Source organism: Tetrao urogallus (assembly GCF_951394365.1).
Source record: "Tetrao urogallus genome assembly, chromosome: Z".
Lineage (NCBI taxonomy): Eukaryota > Metazoa > Chordata > Aves > Galliformes > Phasianidae > Tetrao > Tetrao urogallus.
In genome coordinates, this window is record NC_136816.1 from 13451155 (window position 1) to 13469231 (window position 18077).

General features: G+C 35.4%; 1 protein-coding gene across 1 annotated transcript in view; it reads right to left on the bottom strand.

Annotated features, from left to right (window-relative positions):
* Positions 1-18077, bottom strand: part of EDIL3 (EGF like repeats and discoidin domains 3) — a gene marked incomplete at both ends in the record, with an annotated part of 271143 nt that overhangs the window by 114174 nt on the left and 138892 nt on the right. Inside the window, one exon of the mRNA XM_079548148.1 lies at positions 13817-13945. Within this exon, the coding sequence (XP_079404274.1) occupies positions 13817-13945 (129 nt within the window). The remainder of the gene's footprint in view (positions 1-13816; positions 13946-18077) is intronic.

Below are 18077 nucleotides of genomic sequence, written 5' to 3' on the forward strand. Positions count from 1 at the left end.
AGCCTTGCCTTTCAAACTCTCCTTTCAAAGCACTTTCATATTTTGTAAGGCTTTAGCTGAATTTCAGATTTTTTCAAGATGTCTCTATAATATGCTATTTTTTATTTTTTTTTTTTAATTTTTATTTTTAAAGACCACCTGTAAACATTGACTGTTTTCCTTACTGGGGAAAAAACTGACTTACTCCCCCTCTTAGGTCAGCTTATTTCAAGAAAATTGGAATATACAGCTATGATTCTGGTTTACTCTTGATTTGGAGGAAACCACAGTTCTGAGAGTGAAAATGGAAGGATTTTTTTTTAGTTTGATTTTTTTTTTTTTAATGTTGTTTTAATAAATATGATGTGGCAAGAAATTTATTTGTAAAATACGATATTTTTTGACATAACTAATTCATTTCTGGATCACTTCATCTAGCATCTATTCTACCTATTGTTTCCACCTGTGTTCACAGTAACACTGTTATAGTACCAGTGAACAGCAATAGCATCTATCTGAAAAATCACTCTTTAAGACAGATATGCTATAATTAGCATACAGGCTCTTGTTCATTGCTGGTGAAGATGCACTTGTGTTTTGTAGCTGAGGATTTTCTGTATAAAATAGTGTTACTGTGCTTTTTGTATCTGTTGCAGTTTCCATGGAAATAAATACGAGGTTTTACCTTCAGAGTAACCCATGTGTTTATTTGTTTAAATACATATTGAATAGCTTTTCCAAAGAGGCAATTTAAATTTAATAGAATTTTGGAATAACACTCTTTCTCATATTAGTTTTTAAAGAGCTGATACTTTAAAAGTTTTTACATAAATTGAAACAGATTTTTCTTTTTTTATTTTTATTTTAATGTATACTGTCATGGAAACCTTCATCTCATTAAATAATTTACCATGTAATTTTGGAATGAAGCTGAAAGTCTTTAAAGCAAGAATTCCTTTTGCTTCCAATGAACTTTATTAAAATAACTGGATATTTATATAACAAGCATTTGACAAATTGCTTTAGCTGCAGTTAAGTAAAAAAAAAAAAAAAAAATTAAAATTTTTGAATCTACTTTTAAATCACTCTTTATTACAATCTATATTCCAAAATTCTCAATCTGACAAGTAAACTTAAATTATCCTGCACTAGACTATGGTCACTAGCTGGGCTATTAGTACACAAAGTATAAGTGGGCTCAAGGCAAAAAGTCCAATTCTTTTCAGAGAAAGTTTGAACCCAGATCAGTAAATGAGCATATTTTCCTTCGCATATCCCCAGGTATTTGTATTCTTCTGAAATACAGTTGATAATGCATTTTAGAATAGAGAAAATGTAGGGATGTATCTTCTTTTTAATACAAGTACAGTTATGGCATGTGTTTTTAAAAATGTGATTAGACTATAAGTCCTGGAGGATACAATGATGGACGTTCTGAAATGACTAAAACAGATGGTTGTAACTGTTCGCATATCTGCATTTGATACACATGGAATGAATTGTATTTCTTTATGGCCAACCTATATATATCTAATTTCTTAAAAGTTGTCTGTGGGACTTCAGTACATTTATGTAACAGAAGTGCACGCAAAGGTGCTGCTCAAAGATCATTTTTCTGCTTTGCTAGTACTGTAAAAATCTGTAGTACTAGTTACTCATAAATGTGTGTTTTTCACTTCTTATAAATCTCATTGTTAGATTTAATAACAGAAAAAATCCAACAGTGTCAACAGAAGAAAAAGTTAGACCTTTTGGCACAGTTCTTTAATCTCTTCACCCCTCTACTGACTGCACAGTACTACCTTTCATTACATTTAACATACATGGACACCTAGTAGATCAAGAGCACATTTACAAATCATCTGCATGGAGGGTTACTAAATGAAAGAATTAATTACTGCATGACTAACCACTTGTCTTAGATACGAATATCTTTATCAAACCAAAATGTTTATTATAGCAATACCTAAGTTTTTTAACCTTAGAATGATTATACGTTTTCTTACATTCTATATATACATATATATATATAAACATAAAAGCAAGAGGAAAGGTCTGGGGGACTATGGGCCATTCAACCTCATTTCAGACCCTAGAAAGGTAGTGGAAAAAAACATCCTGAAAAGCATTTCCAAGCACATGATAGTGATGCATAGCAGTCAGCATAGATTTATGAGAAGGAAATCATCCCTGATCAATAACATAGCCTTCTACGTTATGTCACTGGCTTCCTAGACACAAGTGAGCAGGGGATGTTATATATTTCAAATCTAGTTAGGCTATTAAGACTTTGTCTCAGCATTCTTGTGTTGGGAATGACACTGTGCAGACTAGGTAAGTGGACAATGAGATGAATTTAAAACCAGCTGAATGGCAATAAGTCCAGCTGGAGGCAAGTCAGTGGTGGTGACTCCCTCTGGGTCCAATATCATTCAGCATCTTTGTTGCAAGTTGGCAGGTGATATATCCTGGGAAGAAGTAACCCTGCTTTGAATAGAGAGTTTGGGCAGGTGAATCCCAGAGGTCCCTTCCAATGTATGATTCCTTTGCCCAAGGAAGTTGTAGATGCCCCATTCCTGGAGGCATTTAAGACCATGCTGGATGTGGCTCTGGGCAGTGTGGTTGGAGACCCTGCCTATGGCAGGGAAATTGAAACTAGATGATCATTGTGGTCCTTTTCAACCCAGGCTATTCCATGATTCTATGACGATCCTATGATATGTGTATTAAGTATACATGCTATGTATATGGTATTTAATATATACATGAATTTATTAGCCACTTACCAATCACTTTATTTTTTGGACTAATTTTCTTGCTTCCTCTACAAAGGTGAGAAAGAATTCCAGATTTCACTTCCCATAGAAAATGTAGAATGTACATGAAGCAGTTTCCTCATGTCACCAATGACTATCCACTGCAGGAAGAAGGCTATTTATTGTAACGACTTCTGTCTTCTGACTGACAGCTCAATTACCTCGAGCGCATACAATCTCCTAGTTCTTCATGACTCTTAGAGAGTTATATGTCCTGCAACTAAAAACAGTTCTCAGGACTGGAACTTGTATTTATGGAAGCGAACTAGGCAATGTCACCTTTGTTTGATGCCCACATCAAATAAGACCTATCTAAATAGGTTATTGCATTTTCCAAGACATTGTTCAGCAGCTAAGGAATTGCCTTTACAGATACCATCTCCATAAGGACTTAGGGCTACAGGTGGTGTAATCCCTGCAAAACATCTTTAATTTTTTTAGGAGCCTTTTTCTCTGTTAGAGCACTGAAATGATGTCAGAAACAAAGAATGTGAAGTCCCAGTTTTACATTTGAGTAAGCTATCTTCATCTATAACTTCCCCCCCTCATTTTGTTGTATGTCTTCTGCAGTGTGATTTCAAAACCCTCTTTGATATTGAGTATGAATGTCAAAGGTAGTAGAATGGATTAAAAAAAAAATAATAAAATCTAATTGCTTTCTAACAATGAAAACTACTTGGAAGAGAATATTGCTTTTAATAAAAACTCTAAAAACTGCCTGAGCACAATAACTACATGATGTACAAACCTATTTAATACAAGAAAGGACCAAATAAAACACATTTTCAGAACAAGATGCCTTACTGACTTGTATTGTGGTTAAAATGACATCTGACGAGATTACAAAACGTATCTATTATTTGCAGGTAAGCTACAATCTGAATTCTCTTTATTGCCGAAGCACAAACGCATCTGGACCATGCAATGTCAATTCACTTTCTGTTCTTCCTAGTAAGAGAGCAATTCTTAAATACTATTATTTTTGTTCATTCATCTCAAAGCACAGGTAGTAGAATTCTTCTGAGATCATAAGGAAAAACCGAAACTTGAAATCACAAAAGATCCGAGCACTTGTTCAGAAAGTATCACGGCAAGAACGAACATCTCCAGAAAGTCAAAAGAGTACCCATGCTTTTATTAATAGCAATCACCAAAATGATGTACAACAGCTACAACACCTATCTAATCTGATGGAAATGGAGAGCTGCCAATTGCAACTTTTATGCCCCTCTACATGTTCCATTCCTTCCCTAGGACCTGACAGCTGTGTTACTACATGGAGAGTCAACTCAACAATCCCACCAAAAATCCTTCTTCATGTTTGACTCTTTGACACTCATCCACATAAGGCTAGTGATTTATACTGAAGCCAGGTTGTTGAGTCTGATTGGGATATAATCTCAGGGAGGTGTCAGGCTGCCACACAAGAGGATAAAACAAAAATCAGGCCAGAATACAGATCACGAGACTACAGAAACTCAAGTGTTTTCCATGACATCACACATTAAGAAACACAAAAAAAAAGGAAGAGAAACACGATCTCTTCGTTTCTTGCAGTGCACCTGGAAAAAAATCAAGCAGATGCACATTATGTCTGCATTTGAAAGTAGTATCACCTTACAGAATTGTATTTATAGGCTATGATGATCAGAGTGGAAGACACAATGCCTGCATTAACTGTAACTCAGGGAGATTGTCTTTACAGAAGTTCTAGGCTGACTGGGCAGACTGAACATCATGGACTCTTCTTGCTGAAATGTTTTATGTCGATTCATGGTGTGCAACATGAGGAATTTTATACTATCTGATTATTTTATTTGAGATTATCTTCATCTCAAAGGGATCCAATTCTTCTGCTCTGAGACCACTCTGCCACATGAAGCAAAGCACATCAAGTGGAGATGAGAAAGAGATTCTTTTTTAATACACTCATAAACTAAAACACTCATTGGATATCCTACAGAAATAATTGCAATATTTAATGTATCAGAATAAATGCAAGACAGAAGAATATCCCGGGTATTCATATTTAAATGTGATAGCACCATGAGTTTTCCTTGAGATAGCTTATAAATACAAAGGGAATACGTTTGTAATGCAAATTGGCATATACTGTTAGAATATCATCTTGAAATATTTCACTTCAAGTCTAAGCATTTTTTTTTCCATGTTTCAAAATCAGAGGTAATAGGTCTAAAAATATTCTCCTTTGCATCTGTACGTTATTTATTCACAAATAAACTTAATGATCTCAAAAGCGATTCACATGAATAACGACTACTTAAAATTTCAAAAGAGCAACTAAAGTACTCTTTGCCTTCTTCAAACTCTTCATTGAATCTGTAGTATAAAAAGACCACTAGTTTCTTCTTTTTTTTCCCGTTTTTAATCTCTAGCACTGTCATTTGGAGTGCCATGTGAATTATTCAAATGACAAACATTAAAGTGTGTCATATAATTTTCAACTAGTTCAATGAAGAATGGAAATGCAAATATTCTATACAGATAACTTCACACTCCTATGTTCATAACACATTTACAATATTTTCATTCTTCATCTCTGACAAACCTATGCACACAGATGGCTCAGCGCAGTAGTTCTTGCAGCAGAACAAAAAAAAGAAAAATGAAAAAAAATACTTAATGACAAAACTCATCTTTGTTTTCTAACAGCTGCCTCATACAAAGATGGACCAGACTATACCACTTTGTAAGAAAACTGTAAGTCGTAAGTTTTCTCTTTTTAGAGAAATAAGATTTCATTTCAAGATTTCATTTATCTTCATTATCTTCCTCATACAAATGTGCTGGTATCTATGTGAAGAATCTGCGATTGCAATGGAGACTGCAAGCAAACCTCCTTTCAAAGCTGCCTCTGATCCTAAACCGTCACAATTACTGAAATTGTCTTATAATGGGCATGAAAAGTAGGGAGCAAGAAGAGAGAACTGATGATAAGCTCATCATCAAATTTCTTGTGCTTTTGCTCTAATTTTCCATAATTCTGTTGTCACTCATCTGCATCATCTCTTAGAACAGAATTGCAAACATTAACAAATTACAAAAATAATTCTCTATAGGTGTAATAATACAGTTAACACAGTCTTAAGAGCTTATTTTGCAATTTCTTAAAGAAATGTTCTGAAATTGACAATTTGCAACAGTCACGATACTATATGCCACTTAGCATTTCAAGGCTGAATCAAAGAACACATGTTCAAAGCTTTCTGAAAAGGGCTTCTAACCATGCAGAAATCCAAGGACATTGCTCTCAATAGTAATCATTCTTTCACTGTTAGAAATATGGGGTCATACAAACAGTTGGTAAGTAGGCTTACTCAAGAAGTATACTACATGACAAGCTGACAGACTTGAAGGTGAGAATCTGCAATCACTGAAATTAATATTGGTGAGATTATTTATAGGACTACATTAATGAATGCAATGACTAGCTTTTCTAATCAGTATTTTTCCATTTAAATTATGAAGAGTCTTCTGATACCAAATACTTTCTAGGACAGTGTCACGATTATTCTCATGGCTAGGAATGATGAAAATGCAAGTCAGCAATAGTCACTTCCAGAAATCTGCCTAAACAAAAACACTGCATTTTGGAAATAAACAGTGAGGTAGAAAAAATGCACATTTTCCTTACTCAAAGGAAAAGGAAAGCATCTGAAAAAGAAAGAATATCTGCTTCAACGTTGTACTGTACAGTAATGATAACAATGCTGTATCACCTGCGTAACAACTGAAATGCACATGTTATTTTTGTGTGAACTGGAACACAAGAAAGAAAGAACACCAAATAATAAAATGTCACTCAGGTCCTGTATAATAGCTTCTGTTTGTTTGGATGGATAATCTTGAAGAAAAATGAAAATATTTATACAGTACATACTGCATGGAATAACGCAGTAGTAAATTAGAAAGATTTGTTATAACATATCTAGAGATATTATACTCATTGCTCTTTTCAATGAATAAAAATTTCAACTGATGTAAATTGAAATTTGAATGATGAGTGCATCATCATTATACAAAATCTGTTTAAGCATTAGATATTTCAGGAATATGCACTCCAAATACAAATAGTTGCAAGAAAAACATGAAAAGAAGTGGAAGGGACCAGATGAATCACAGTGTCCAGTTCCATTTCTGCTATGAAAGAGCTGCCTGTAATTCTTCAAACTGCTCATCATTTTGTTGTAATATTTCTCTGGTGCATAATGACTCTAACAGAATATATAAACATAATACACTCCTTCACATTCCCATTTCATGAAGCCATGTAAGACCATTTTAAAAAAAGCAACCTAGTTATTGAATATGTAAAAGGAAATCTGTGTGGGCTTTTTTGCAGATGCATTTCAATGCAGTTTTAGCAAGACTCATTGCTAGTATTTGCTGTAGTGTTTTAGGGAATATAAACAGTTATTCTCATGCTGAAAGAGGACATTATATTTATGTTATAAAAGAGGAAATGTGTAAAATTGACATTACAATGAGACAACTATTACTGAATTTAAAGAGTTCAGTATTTCAGTATTCAGTATCCAGAGTTTGTTATTAATTCAAATATAAAGGGGAACCTGTATGAGCAAAATATGTTCCACATGCTATCTTTTAATGCAAAACATGAACAAACTAAACTCCTTTGATAATCACGCAGCAATGTATGTATATTTGGAATGCTGGTTTCTTCCCATGTGAACTATTAGCAATCCTTAAGAAAGACAGTAATTAGGAGAAGAGATATATACCCTCCTGTGAAAGATGCTTATAATGCCTACTGGCAGTTGAAGTGACTTTATATATAGAAGTGCCCATCTCTTTGAAAGTACCAGTCACTGCATAGTGCAGCCAGTCTACAGGTCACAAGAATCCCACTGCTCTGACCAATATCCCCATAAAATCCAAAAGCTATTGGGAATATCTCTTTTCGTCCCACTATCATATCTTATAAAAGAAACTTAGCCATCAAATTAGGAGCCTTAATAAAAGTCAAGCTCAACATCGAGCTCAGGTTAAAATGAAAAAAAAGGAACATTCAACAAAATGAAAGAGAGAACATAGAAAGCACTGTAAAGATCTTCTACGCAATAAATGGTACACTTGTTGTTCGGTAGGGGTTGCTGTGTCAGTAAAATCCATCACATAACAGAGACGGCTTTAAGAAGGTCACAGAGAAACCATTTAAAACTCTTGCAAAAACTCTTTTGAAACAGAAGGAGAAACAATTCAAACTGTTTGCATAGAAAACAGTCAGATGGTAACATGACAAATATATGCAAAATAATAAGTGGTGCACAAAAGGCACTAAGAACCTTCTTTTCTACTACTTGCATAACACACAAAGAAAGATAATTTAAGACCCTGAAAGACATAGAGTTACTCAGTGTATCAGGCTGTCGTTGAGGTCAGATGTTCAATAGCAATAAAAAAAAAGATATTGCAAGTTTGTACGAATAAGAAGAATAAGTAATACTACATAACCGAAGTCAATGTAAATTAAAGAAAATTGGAAGGAGTACTGTAATTACCACCTCAGACTTTAAGCCAATCCCTGGCTATTAGAGAATAAACTAAAATCTTTAAGTAGGAGATAAGCTATGCTCTCTCTTCATGGCACTGTGTCCTGATCTTTCCTACAAAGTACCTATTGTTAGCCTGTTTCCTGAGATTTACTGTTTGTTTGTTTGTTTTTTCTAGGCTTCCCTTAGTGTTCTCAACTCACCTACTGCTTTAAACCAAGATACTTATGGGGGGAGGGTGGATTTCAGGCAACACAAAAATCCAAGTTCTAACAGCTCGAAAACTGTCATCACTCTTGTTCATTCTCACTACACCTTTGTTGTAAGCATATTCATCATCAAATCTTCCTGTGTTCCCAGTTGACAATTGTATCAATATACATCTCAACTAACACCTTTTTTTTTTTTTCCAGGCAGTTTCACACACGAGTTTTACTGGACTACTATGAATGCAGTAGACATCTCCAGCAATGCTGCTCTTACACCCACTGCTTATGCCTTTTCCATGCTTCACATTACATGCTGCCTTAACAGTTTCCATTTTAGGAACTACATTTGATTGACTTTTCCTCCAACAGTAATTACTGGCTACAGGCTTTTTTAATTCTTTAATGGTGATATCTCATAGATATCTTTCAAACAACTTGATTTCTCTTGCTTTCTAATTAAGCAAAATTCTAGGTTACTGAAAAAGAAATGGCGTATCTATCTTTCTTCATTTCTTATCTAAGCAACTATTCAGACCTGGAAATAGTTTTCAGAATTCAGCTAAACAATGCTTAGATGTTGATGTTAGTTACAACATACGTGTACAAGCAACTTACTACCAATACATAATGTAATTTATTATTACTATTTTATATAATAACTTATTAAAACTGTGCAGTTGTTTCAACAACATCACAGAAAATAAAAAGGAAACCTCAGTAAGATTTAGAATTCCCTAAGCCTAAACTTGTATTTCAAGAGAAGTCACAGTGAGTGTTTATCAGTAGAAGCACAGGGTGTATATCTAGTATGGTGTATCTGCATCTACCCTAATATATTAAATTTGCCCATGTGGCGAAGGGTCCTTCTGGTTTGGAACAAGCTGCATCTGTGCATGATAAAATTTGTTTTAGCCTCGAAAATAAGACAGCTGCATGCCTTCCACCTGCAGGGAATGGATTCTGGATGGCTCTACCACCTACTTGCAAGTGGAAGCAGTTTAGCAAGAATTCCCACTCATTGTAACAAACAAAAATTCACACCACGTTATCCAGCCTCCTCACACAGTGTCTTCTCCAGCAGATGGGCAGGTCCCTGTATTTGAATTTGTTACTAAACTGAAGGTGTAAATTACACATGATCTCAACTAGGCCAGATTCATGGCAACTGGCCCTTCCAGTTGCAGCCCTGCACTAAGAGCCAATACTCCATGCAGACTCAGAATGATGCTTCAACGTACTACTAAAATGTGAGGTGATGCTCTGCCAAGTGCCCTCACTCTAGCTGTATAGATTCTCAACACATTAATGTGGCACCACAAGCCATTTAGGCTGTGGAGACAGAGAATGCTGGAAAAACATTAGGAAGAGCTTTCTTACACTATCAAATATGTTTGTTTAATAAGCCATAATCTTCTCAGAGTGCAAGGCGTTTAGTAACGGCCAGCAGCATTAACCATCAACAGAATACGAAGTAAAAAACCAAATACTTAAATCTGAACTCTTTGTCGTTTCAAACTTTTTTTTTTTTTTTTTTTGAGGTTGGATCTCTCTTATTTCAGTTTGTTGAGTGGCAGACACACTTTGACATATTTTGTTGATAATCACAATAATACATGTTATCTACATAGGTTGATTTGAGAGAAATGCATTCTATTTCTTTTCACAGAATCTAAAGCAAAGAGCAAATAACATTATTTGATAGAGCAAATTCTCAGCTACAGAACACTATTTTTCGGCATAGTCACCACCATTAGCCGTGCATTTTTGCCAGTGATGAACATGAGCCTGCATGCTGTGCTCATAACTTGTACCAGCAAAGGTGAACCACTGCCTTTGTCACCACTGTTGGAACACCTCACTGTGCTACATACCCTCTTTGGTCTCCATAAGTGTTCAGCAAGTGAAGATGAATGTCAGTAGATGCATTTTTTTTTCCGCACGGGGGAATTCAATGACACACCTTTGTTTCATACACACTTCAATCTAGCTATAGATATCTGTGTGCACTGCAAGAGTGTTGGACTAGATGACCTTCAAGGGTCCCTTCCTACCCAAACAAATTCTCCAATTCTATGATTCATTACCCCTCCGCTGCCATTTGTCAGACAGCTACAAAATGTAATGGAATATTGATGGTCATACCACCAACATCCACATCTGATGTCATGGGCCAATTTAATAAAACAAGAAGCATTACTTTTGGGAAGCCCTCCTATGTTACTCTGTTTTGGTTTTTTTTGTGTGTTTGTTTTTTTTAAGTATGTCAATAATCCACCTATTTTTCACACTTCATGTCTACTAGTCTTTGCCACTGCTAAACGTGGTGCCTCTCCCAGGATGCTGTCTCTCCTGAACTGATCCCACATGCTGCAGCTTTCCAAGCTCTCCCCAGCACAGCTCTGTAACGCAGGGTCCACCTTTCAGGTACCACTCCAGCACTGTCCTCACAGACAGCAGCTCCCCTGGCTCTTCCAGACAGCCTGCTCCTCCACAGATCTCTCTTGGGATGCAGGGAGCTGCTGCTTGGAGCACCTCCTGCCCTTCTGCCTGTAAGGCCGCTTCTCTTCCATTGCTTCCCCCCCTCTCCCAGCTGCTGTCACACATCAGTGTTTCCTCCCTTAATTCTGCTCTCCCAGAGCACGTCCAGCATCATTCACAGTTCAACTCTGGCACTGGTGGGTCCCTGCTGGAGCAGCTGGAGCAGCTTTGCTCTGACATGGTGCACTGATGGGCTCTGCTCATACAGACCACTTCTGCTGCCCCCTGCTACCAAAACATTACCACATAAGCTTGCCACTTATCTTTCAGTCAGCATGATCCTGAAGAAAACATTACCTGCTGTTCTTAAAAATGAGCATCACACTCAAGGAATACACCCCAGTCCTGCTGGGCATGAGTTTTATGCTATTTTCAGGAATTTAAGTGCTCTGAGCTATGCTCTGGAAGAGCTGCTTTCTCAGTGTAGAAAGGCCGTAGGGAGACTTGCTTTCTCGCCTCAAGCAAGTTTTTGCAAATTCCTCTCTCCTTGTCACTAGATACTGTCAACAGCATGTTTAAAAGCCAGAATACAGAAGTAGCTTCTTATGTGCCTCCACAAAAATTTCCCCAGGTTAAAACCAAGGTAGTCCTTACTATCCTATCCTTGTGAAACCTCTTACCACTGAGGGATAACCGCTGACATTATTGCTTTTGCAGTAAATCCATACTATGAAATCAGTGATCTTGCTAATGATCTATTTCATAATTTATATATTAATTATTTACATGGGTAAAAGATCAAGAAACTGCAGGAATACTGATAGGATGTTGTTATGAATGCCAGAATACCAGCTTTGGAAATATATCCTGATTGAAAAATCAGTCACTTAACTTCCTTGATTTAGCAACAGAATCTTAGATATGAAAGAAGTCTGAGATAAGAAACTTTGTACAAGAAAGTACAACATGATTTTTGGATATCTTAACAATTTAGATGAAAACACATATCTTTCAATGAGGACATTTTAAGGACAGATCTAGTTTGACAGACTTCTTATTTGATTTAGAATGAATTCAGAACTGAACTGCTGAACTTTATGAAGTAGAAGAACTCACATAAAAGGAACTTCATGAATTAAGCTAAAGAGATATCATATTAAAGAGTTACATTAAATGCACCACTGGAAGTCAGATTCTTCCTTATTAAAGTCATGTTCTCCTCTGCTTCTCATAGCTGACATCCTTAGAGACACACTGAATATCTATATATTGCATACCGTTTATTACCACATCTTAAATCAGACTCTCTGAAAAAAACTGAATTTCATTCTCCCCCAAAGACTAACTTTTCACATAAATTTATCTCATTGGAAATCCCATTAGCTGCTGTCTTCTCCCCGTGGTGAATTTGAATCACCCATGTGAGAACTCCGCTTTATTCTGAAATTAGTGTAAGTGTACTTTGCTGATTATCAGGAGGATAACACTAGCTAATTGTTCCCTTTGAATATTTTTAAAAGGATAAAGGGACTCAGTAAACAGCTATGATTAATACCATAATTCACTACTACATGGGTTTTTTTTTTCACCAAGCAGGTAATTTATGAAATTATTCAGACAGTACATGCTAAAGCATTCATTTTACTTGGTAAAAATTTGTAGAGTTATTCACTTCATGGCATCCTTAATACAGGTCACCTCTTTGGCATTTAAAGGTAGAACACTACACACTGCACCATGAGGTGACTATGAGCCTAGTCTTATGATGGAGTGTGCCTGAGAACACGATGATGTTCTTTCATACAACTTGGACATCAACGGCAAACAAAAACTGTTTGCTCTACTCTTACCAAGTGTAGTCCCAAGGGCTGATATACAACTTCCCAGCTTGCCACATTCTAATGGCTTTTTCTTCACTTACCAGCCAGCAGACTCTTGTAAAATACGTGCTGATGCCAGAGGTCAGGAACAACAAAGTACTGAACTGACAATTTAGCCCATGTGAAACTTGCAAGCTAGTACAAACTTGAGTTACAGTCAGACATAATCATACCTCCTTTCCCGTTCTGAAGACTCCTGAACTCCTGGCTACATCGTTTAAGGGCAGGCAATCGTTTGCCATCATGATTACAGTGTGAACTCATTCCTCTTGTGAATGAATATCAAAATCTGACAGTGTTTTTTTTCTTTTTTATATTGCTACTTTTCAGTTCTGTAGCTTCATAATCTTCTGGTTAACAATCTAATCTGAAAGTAGGAGGAACTCTTCACATAAATAAGGAGAAAAAAGATATTGCATTTAAAATATGATTAAATATAAACCCTATTTAAGTTTGGAACTTCTACCGTTAAATTTAGATACCGTGATTCAAGGTATTTATTCTTAATTTATAAATAAATAGGTAAGGAAAGATGGAGAAGGTGTATTTATACACGATTTTTTCTCAGTAATCCTTTCCACATTTGCATACCATAAATTAAAAAAAATGCGCAGACATTTCCAACAGAAAAAGGAGATCTCTATTATTTCAAATACTGCCTTCTATTAAATCCATTATAAATGCAGCTACATTTCCATACGATGTACATATTATGTACATAAAGCATTCACTGTTGTGTCGAGTAAGTTGGAAATAACACCATTTTCTGAAGGTGGTAACTGTGTTCAGTGGTATTAGTTTGATCACAAAATGAAGGATAAGGATTCAAGAAAGTGAGATCGAACACTGATCCTCAAGACTGCAAGCTAATGAAAAGGCTTCTATCCATAAATACTTAAAAGTTACCATGTGGAACTTACTGTGCTGGCAGTGAATCCCATTAAAACCTTCTGGGCATTTACAAACATATCCTATGAATGTGTCGCCTCGGTATGCTTCACTAATTTCACACATCCCACCATTATGGCATGGATTAGGAAAGCAGGGTCCTAAGAGATGGAATTAAAAAAAAAAAAAAAAATGAGAAGATAAGCATATATAAACATATAATTAAAAAACATAATTTTACACTCATTAAGTAAGTAAAATCTCTTATGTAGACCTCCATATTCCATATTAAAACATATCCTTCATTTAGTTCAGATAACTTGCCAGCACAGATTTTTATGAACAAGAAAAAATATGAAGTATGTCACTACTCATTAATCATAACATTATTTTTTAATGTAAGAGAAGATAGGAGACAGAGAAGCTAAATCTTGCCCTCCTATTAACGATAACAGGCATTCTAACTTTTATACCACTGTGCTAATATGTATAAATCAAATATGCCTATCATGTATGGAGTGACATGTACATTATCCCTGAGTAATCACTACGTATCAAGCATGAGACCTTTTCTATGGCTTTGTGTGTCTATTTGAATATGTAACTATCTGGCTCAGAAGTCAAGCTACTAAACCAAGTATTATTTTCCATGCAGTACCTTTTCAGCAAATCCATTTCAAACTGTTTTCAAAAAATTCTTCTAATTGAATTTTGTTTTTTATTCCCCAACTAGCCATATGCCGGGATACATTAAGTCTCAGCTGTGAGGTCTAACTTACTAAGTTTGCAGTGACTACATATGTCTTTCAGTCCACAGATTATGACATTATGAACATATTCTTATGTCCATGATGTGTGTAAAAAACCTGTCCCATTGCATTATCTTACTAATGTTACACAGGCTACTCTGGAAGTAATGCCTCCTATTGACTTCCATGAAAACAAAAACAGACACAAAAGGCACAATAGTACTATTCAACAGAGCAAATTCTCAGCTACAAAATAGTCCTTTTCAACACAGTCACCATCCCTTAACTATGCAGTTTCTCCAGCAACTAACAACAGTCTGCATACTGCACTTGTAACAATCTGCTGTAGTGGAGGTAACCTGCTGTCACAATCGTCATTGCAGAAATGCACCTCCTGCCACCTCACTGTGCTCACATCCACTGGTTGGTCTCCATAAGTGTTCAGCAAGGGTCAGTGAATGTCAGTGGGTGCCATTTCTTCCACATGGAGGAATTCAATTACACATTTTTGCTTAACTTGCACTTCCATGTCAGACTTTATTTTTTCAGACTGCTCTTTCACTGCCATCTGTTGCACAGCAACAAAATGTCACGGATTATTAGTGGGAAGGTTCAGTCTTTAGTGCCATACCACCAACATCTACCTCTGTGAGCCAACATCATGAAATAGGAGGCAGTATTTATGGAGCAGCCCCCATACCTGTAGCATATCTCTTAGCTTTTTAGCTAAGAAAAAGTAGAAGAAAATACTTTAGAATTTTGATGAATTAATTTTCCAATCTCATTTTAAAGTACCTATAATCACTGACTGGAAAGCTTCATATGCAAGTTACTGTGTGAAAAGATTTGTAAATGCAGTACAAAGTATATTATTTGCAACCTTCGCTATGTGCCCTAAAAGGTGATAATCTTCATTTGCTGAATTGCAATGTAATAATAATTCATCCACTTAAAATCACATTTAAAAAATAAAAAAAAAGACATGAAGTTCTTTCCACAGCATAATTTACTGACTGGGAATTGAATGATTTAAATTTAAAAAGGCTCTATGTCTAATGTTTCTCAGAGTCTGGCTATTTACGTTTTCAATTACAAACCCAAGGTTCAACAGATGTTCAGAGTCATAGCATATATTCAGAATACCACTTCATGAAAACTATATTCTCTGAGAAAACATTAATTTGCAGAGGACAAAAATTATCAGAATGACAATTTTGTCAGAACACATTCCACAGTTATAATTGCTTGTGTAGTTAGTGCAGTTTGAGAAACTAACCATGTACATGCTTCTATTACAACTTTGTATTTAGTGTAACCCAGGATACAATACTGCAGAAATTGTGCTTATGCACTTTATTAAACATGGACTATGCCCCACTGAATCCAATACATAAAACAAGTGAATATATATCAGTCTATTTCAAGTGTACTTAATAGCAAAAAAAAAAAAGGAAAAATCATGAAGACCAAAAGGAAGGCAGGTTGGCTCTTGCCATGTTTGTTTTTCCCTCACATTCTTCATTACACTTTAAATATAATGGCATACTACATGTTTAATTCCTGAGAGTATATATTAGCCTACTGGAAAATCAAATGAGATTCATGGCTTGCAACTTTCACAACTTCTGTTCATGTTTTTTCTCCTCTGTAATATTCTGGGAACTTAGTTTTATCTTTTGCCTCCCAATGAATATGGACGATATATTTTTTCAAGCCTCTGTCACAGTGTTGGAGTTTGGGGAGTAACTGGAGGTAGCTCCATATTATTTCTAATTATATATTTCTAATATATTTCTAATTATATATTAGAAATATATTTCTAATTATTTCTATCCATGTGGAACTCTAATCTTCCAAGAGCAGTAAGTCTTTTAACAATTATTTTCTCATTTTGCTTGCTGCTTTCTCCATATGGTTTGTTAAGCACATGTTCAGCATATTTCCATTGATTTTCCTTAGGTTTTGCATTTTCTCAGATCGCTCTAAAGTACAAAGGCTTAAGAGGTCAATTGAGCAGCACAGTAATAACTACTCTAGTGTATGCCAGTACTTCTATCTGATCTTAGTCTTCTACAGCACTTTCCAACTGTGAAGAAAACACTGACATGAATGTGTTTTTGACTGTCTGCAGTTGTCATCTGGTCATAAACATATAATAACAGTGTTTTTAATATAAATGCAGTGTGTTTTTTTGTTGTTGATAGAAACTGGTGGTTCAGAAATGGTTCTGTGAGCCATGAAACATACTAATTAAATGCACTGAAAGTAGTTAACAGAAATGATCTAATTTTCACTAGTTAACATTCATTTCATCTAAATGACACAGGTTAGACTCATCTGCATTTTAAAAGAATTAATGATTGAAACTCAAAAAAAGTCTGCAACATTGTACCTGATTTCCCCTAATTCTCAATGTCCAAGGAATCCAGGACTTCTAAATTGTATGAATCATTAAGCATATCACTTATTTATTTTTTTAACCTCAGTCAATTGCATACCCTGTATAAAATGTATGGTTATAAAGGTTTGAGTGTTTTGAAGAACCTGGGTCCTCACCCAGCAATCATTTCATTTTAAACACTAAAAATTGTACAGAGACTCTGGGCACTGTTGCCTCATGATAAGAGCTCCCATCTAACTTCCTTGAGCTTTTAAGTAACAACATATTGAATGTTGGATAATTAATTCCCTGACAATCTGATTAATATTCTCAGTTACTCAAATCTATAGCAGGAAGTTTGAAAGCATCCTTCTTTACAGAAAAACAAACAAATAAAACCCTTGTCAACTTATTTTTTTAAAGAACAGTGGGCTTCAGGGATTTGTCTTTCTAAATCAATAGCACTGTAATACTTCTGCAGGTAATCTTTAAGTAGCTTCAAACACAAAGAGAACAACATTTGACCAATATTAATGAGCACTGGAATTCAATGGTATGCTTTCCAGGCATTTTTATCCTCGCTCATATAAAGTAATGTCAGCAAGATTAATTGTGCACTAAAAGCAATAGATCTATTCACTTTGCTGCTCTCTTTGAGGCTTTTGTGCATTTACAGGGATATTAGCCAAAATAATAAGTATACTCCAAAATGCATAATTCTGTTATTCAGTTGAAATCCCACCCTGTTTTTGAGAAAAGTATTGAAAGTTAACTTAGAGCTTAACAGGTTTTAAATTTTTAGATGCTCTTACTATATCTCTGATATTTTATAGATGGAGAAATCAAGCAAATGCATCCTCACTTCTAAGTTGCAATGGGGCTCGAGGCAGATCTATATCATCTGTTTTCTTCTTTGACAAGTACAGCCAATTAAAACTTCCTAAATACAGTCTTGTATAATGCAATACTGAAGAAATAATTACATATTTGAAAGAGACTATTAGTTTATCTATAGCAAGAGAAGGCAGGAAAGCAAGGGAATTTTTATTTCATTAAAAAGGAAGTAATTTTTGACAGTGAGAATACACAGAGTGAACAAGCCAGTACGAGGAAAATGGTTGCCTGTTTCTGTCTTCTAGGGAACTCAAATTCTTCTGACGTAAA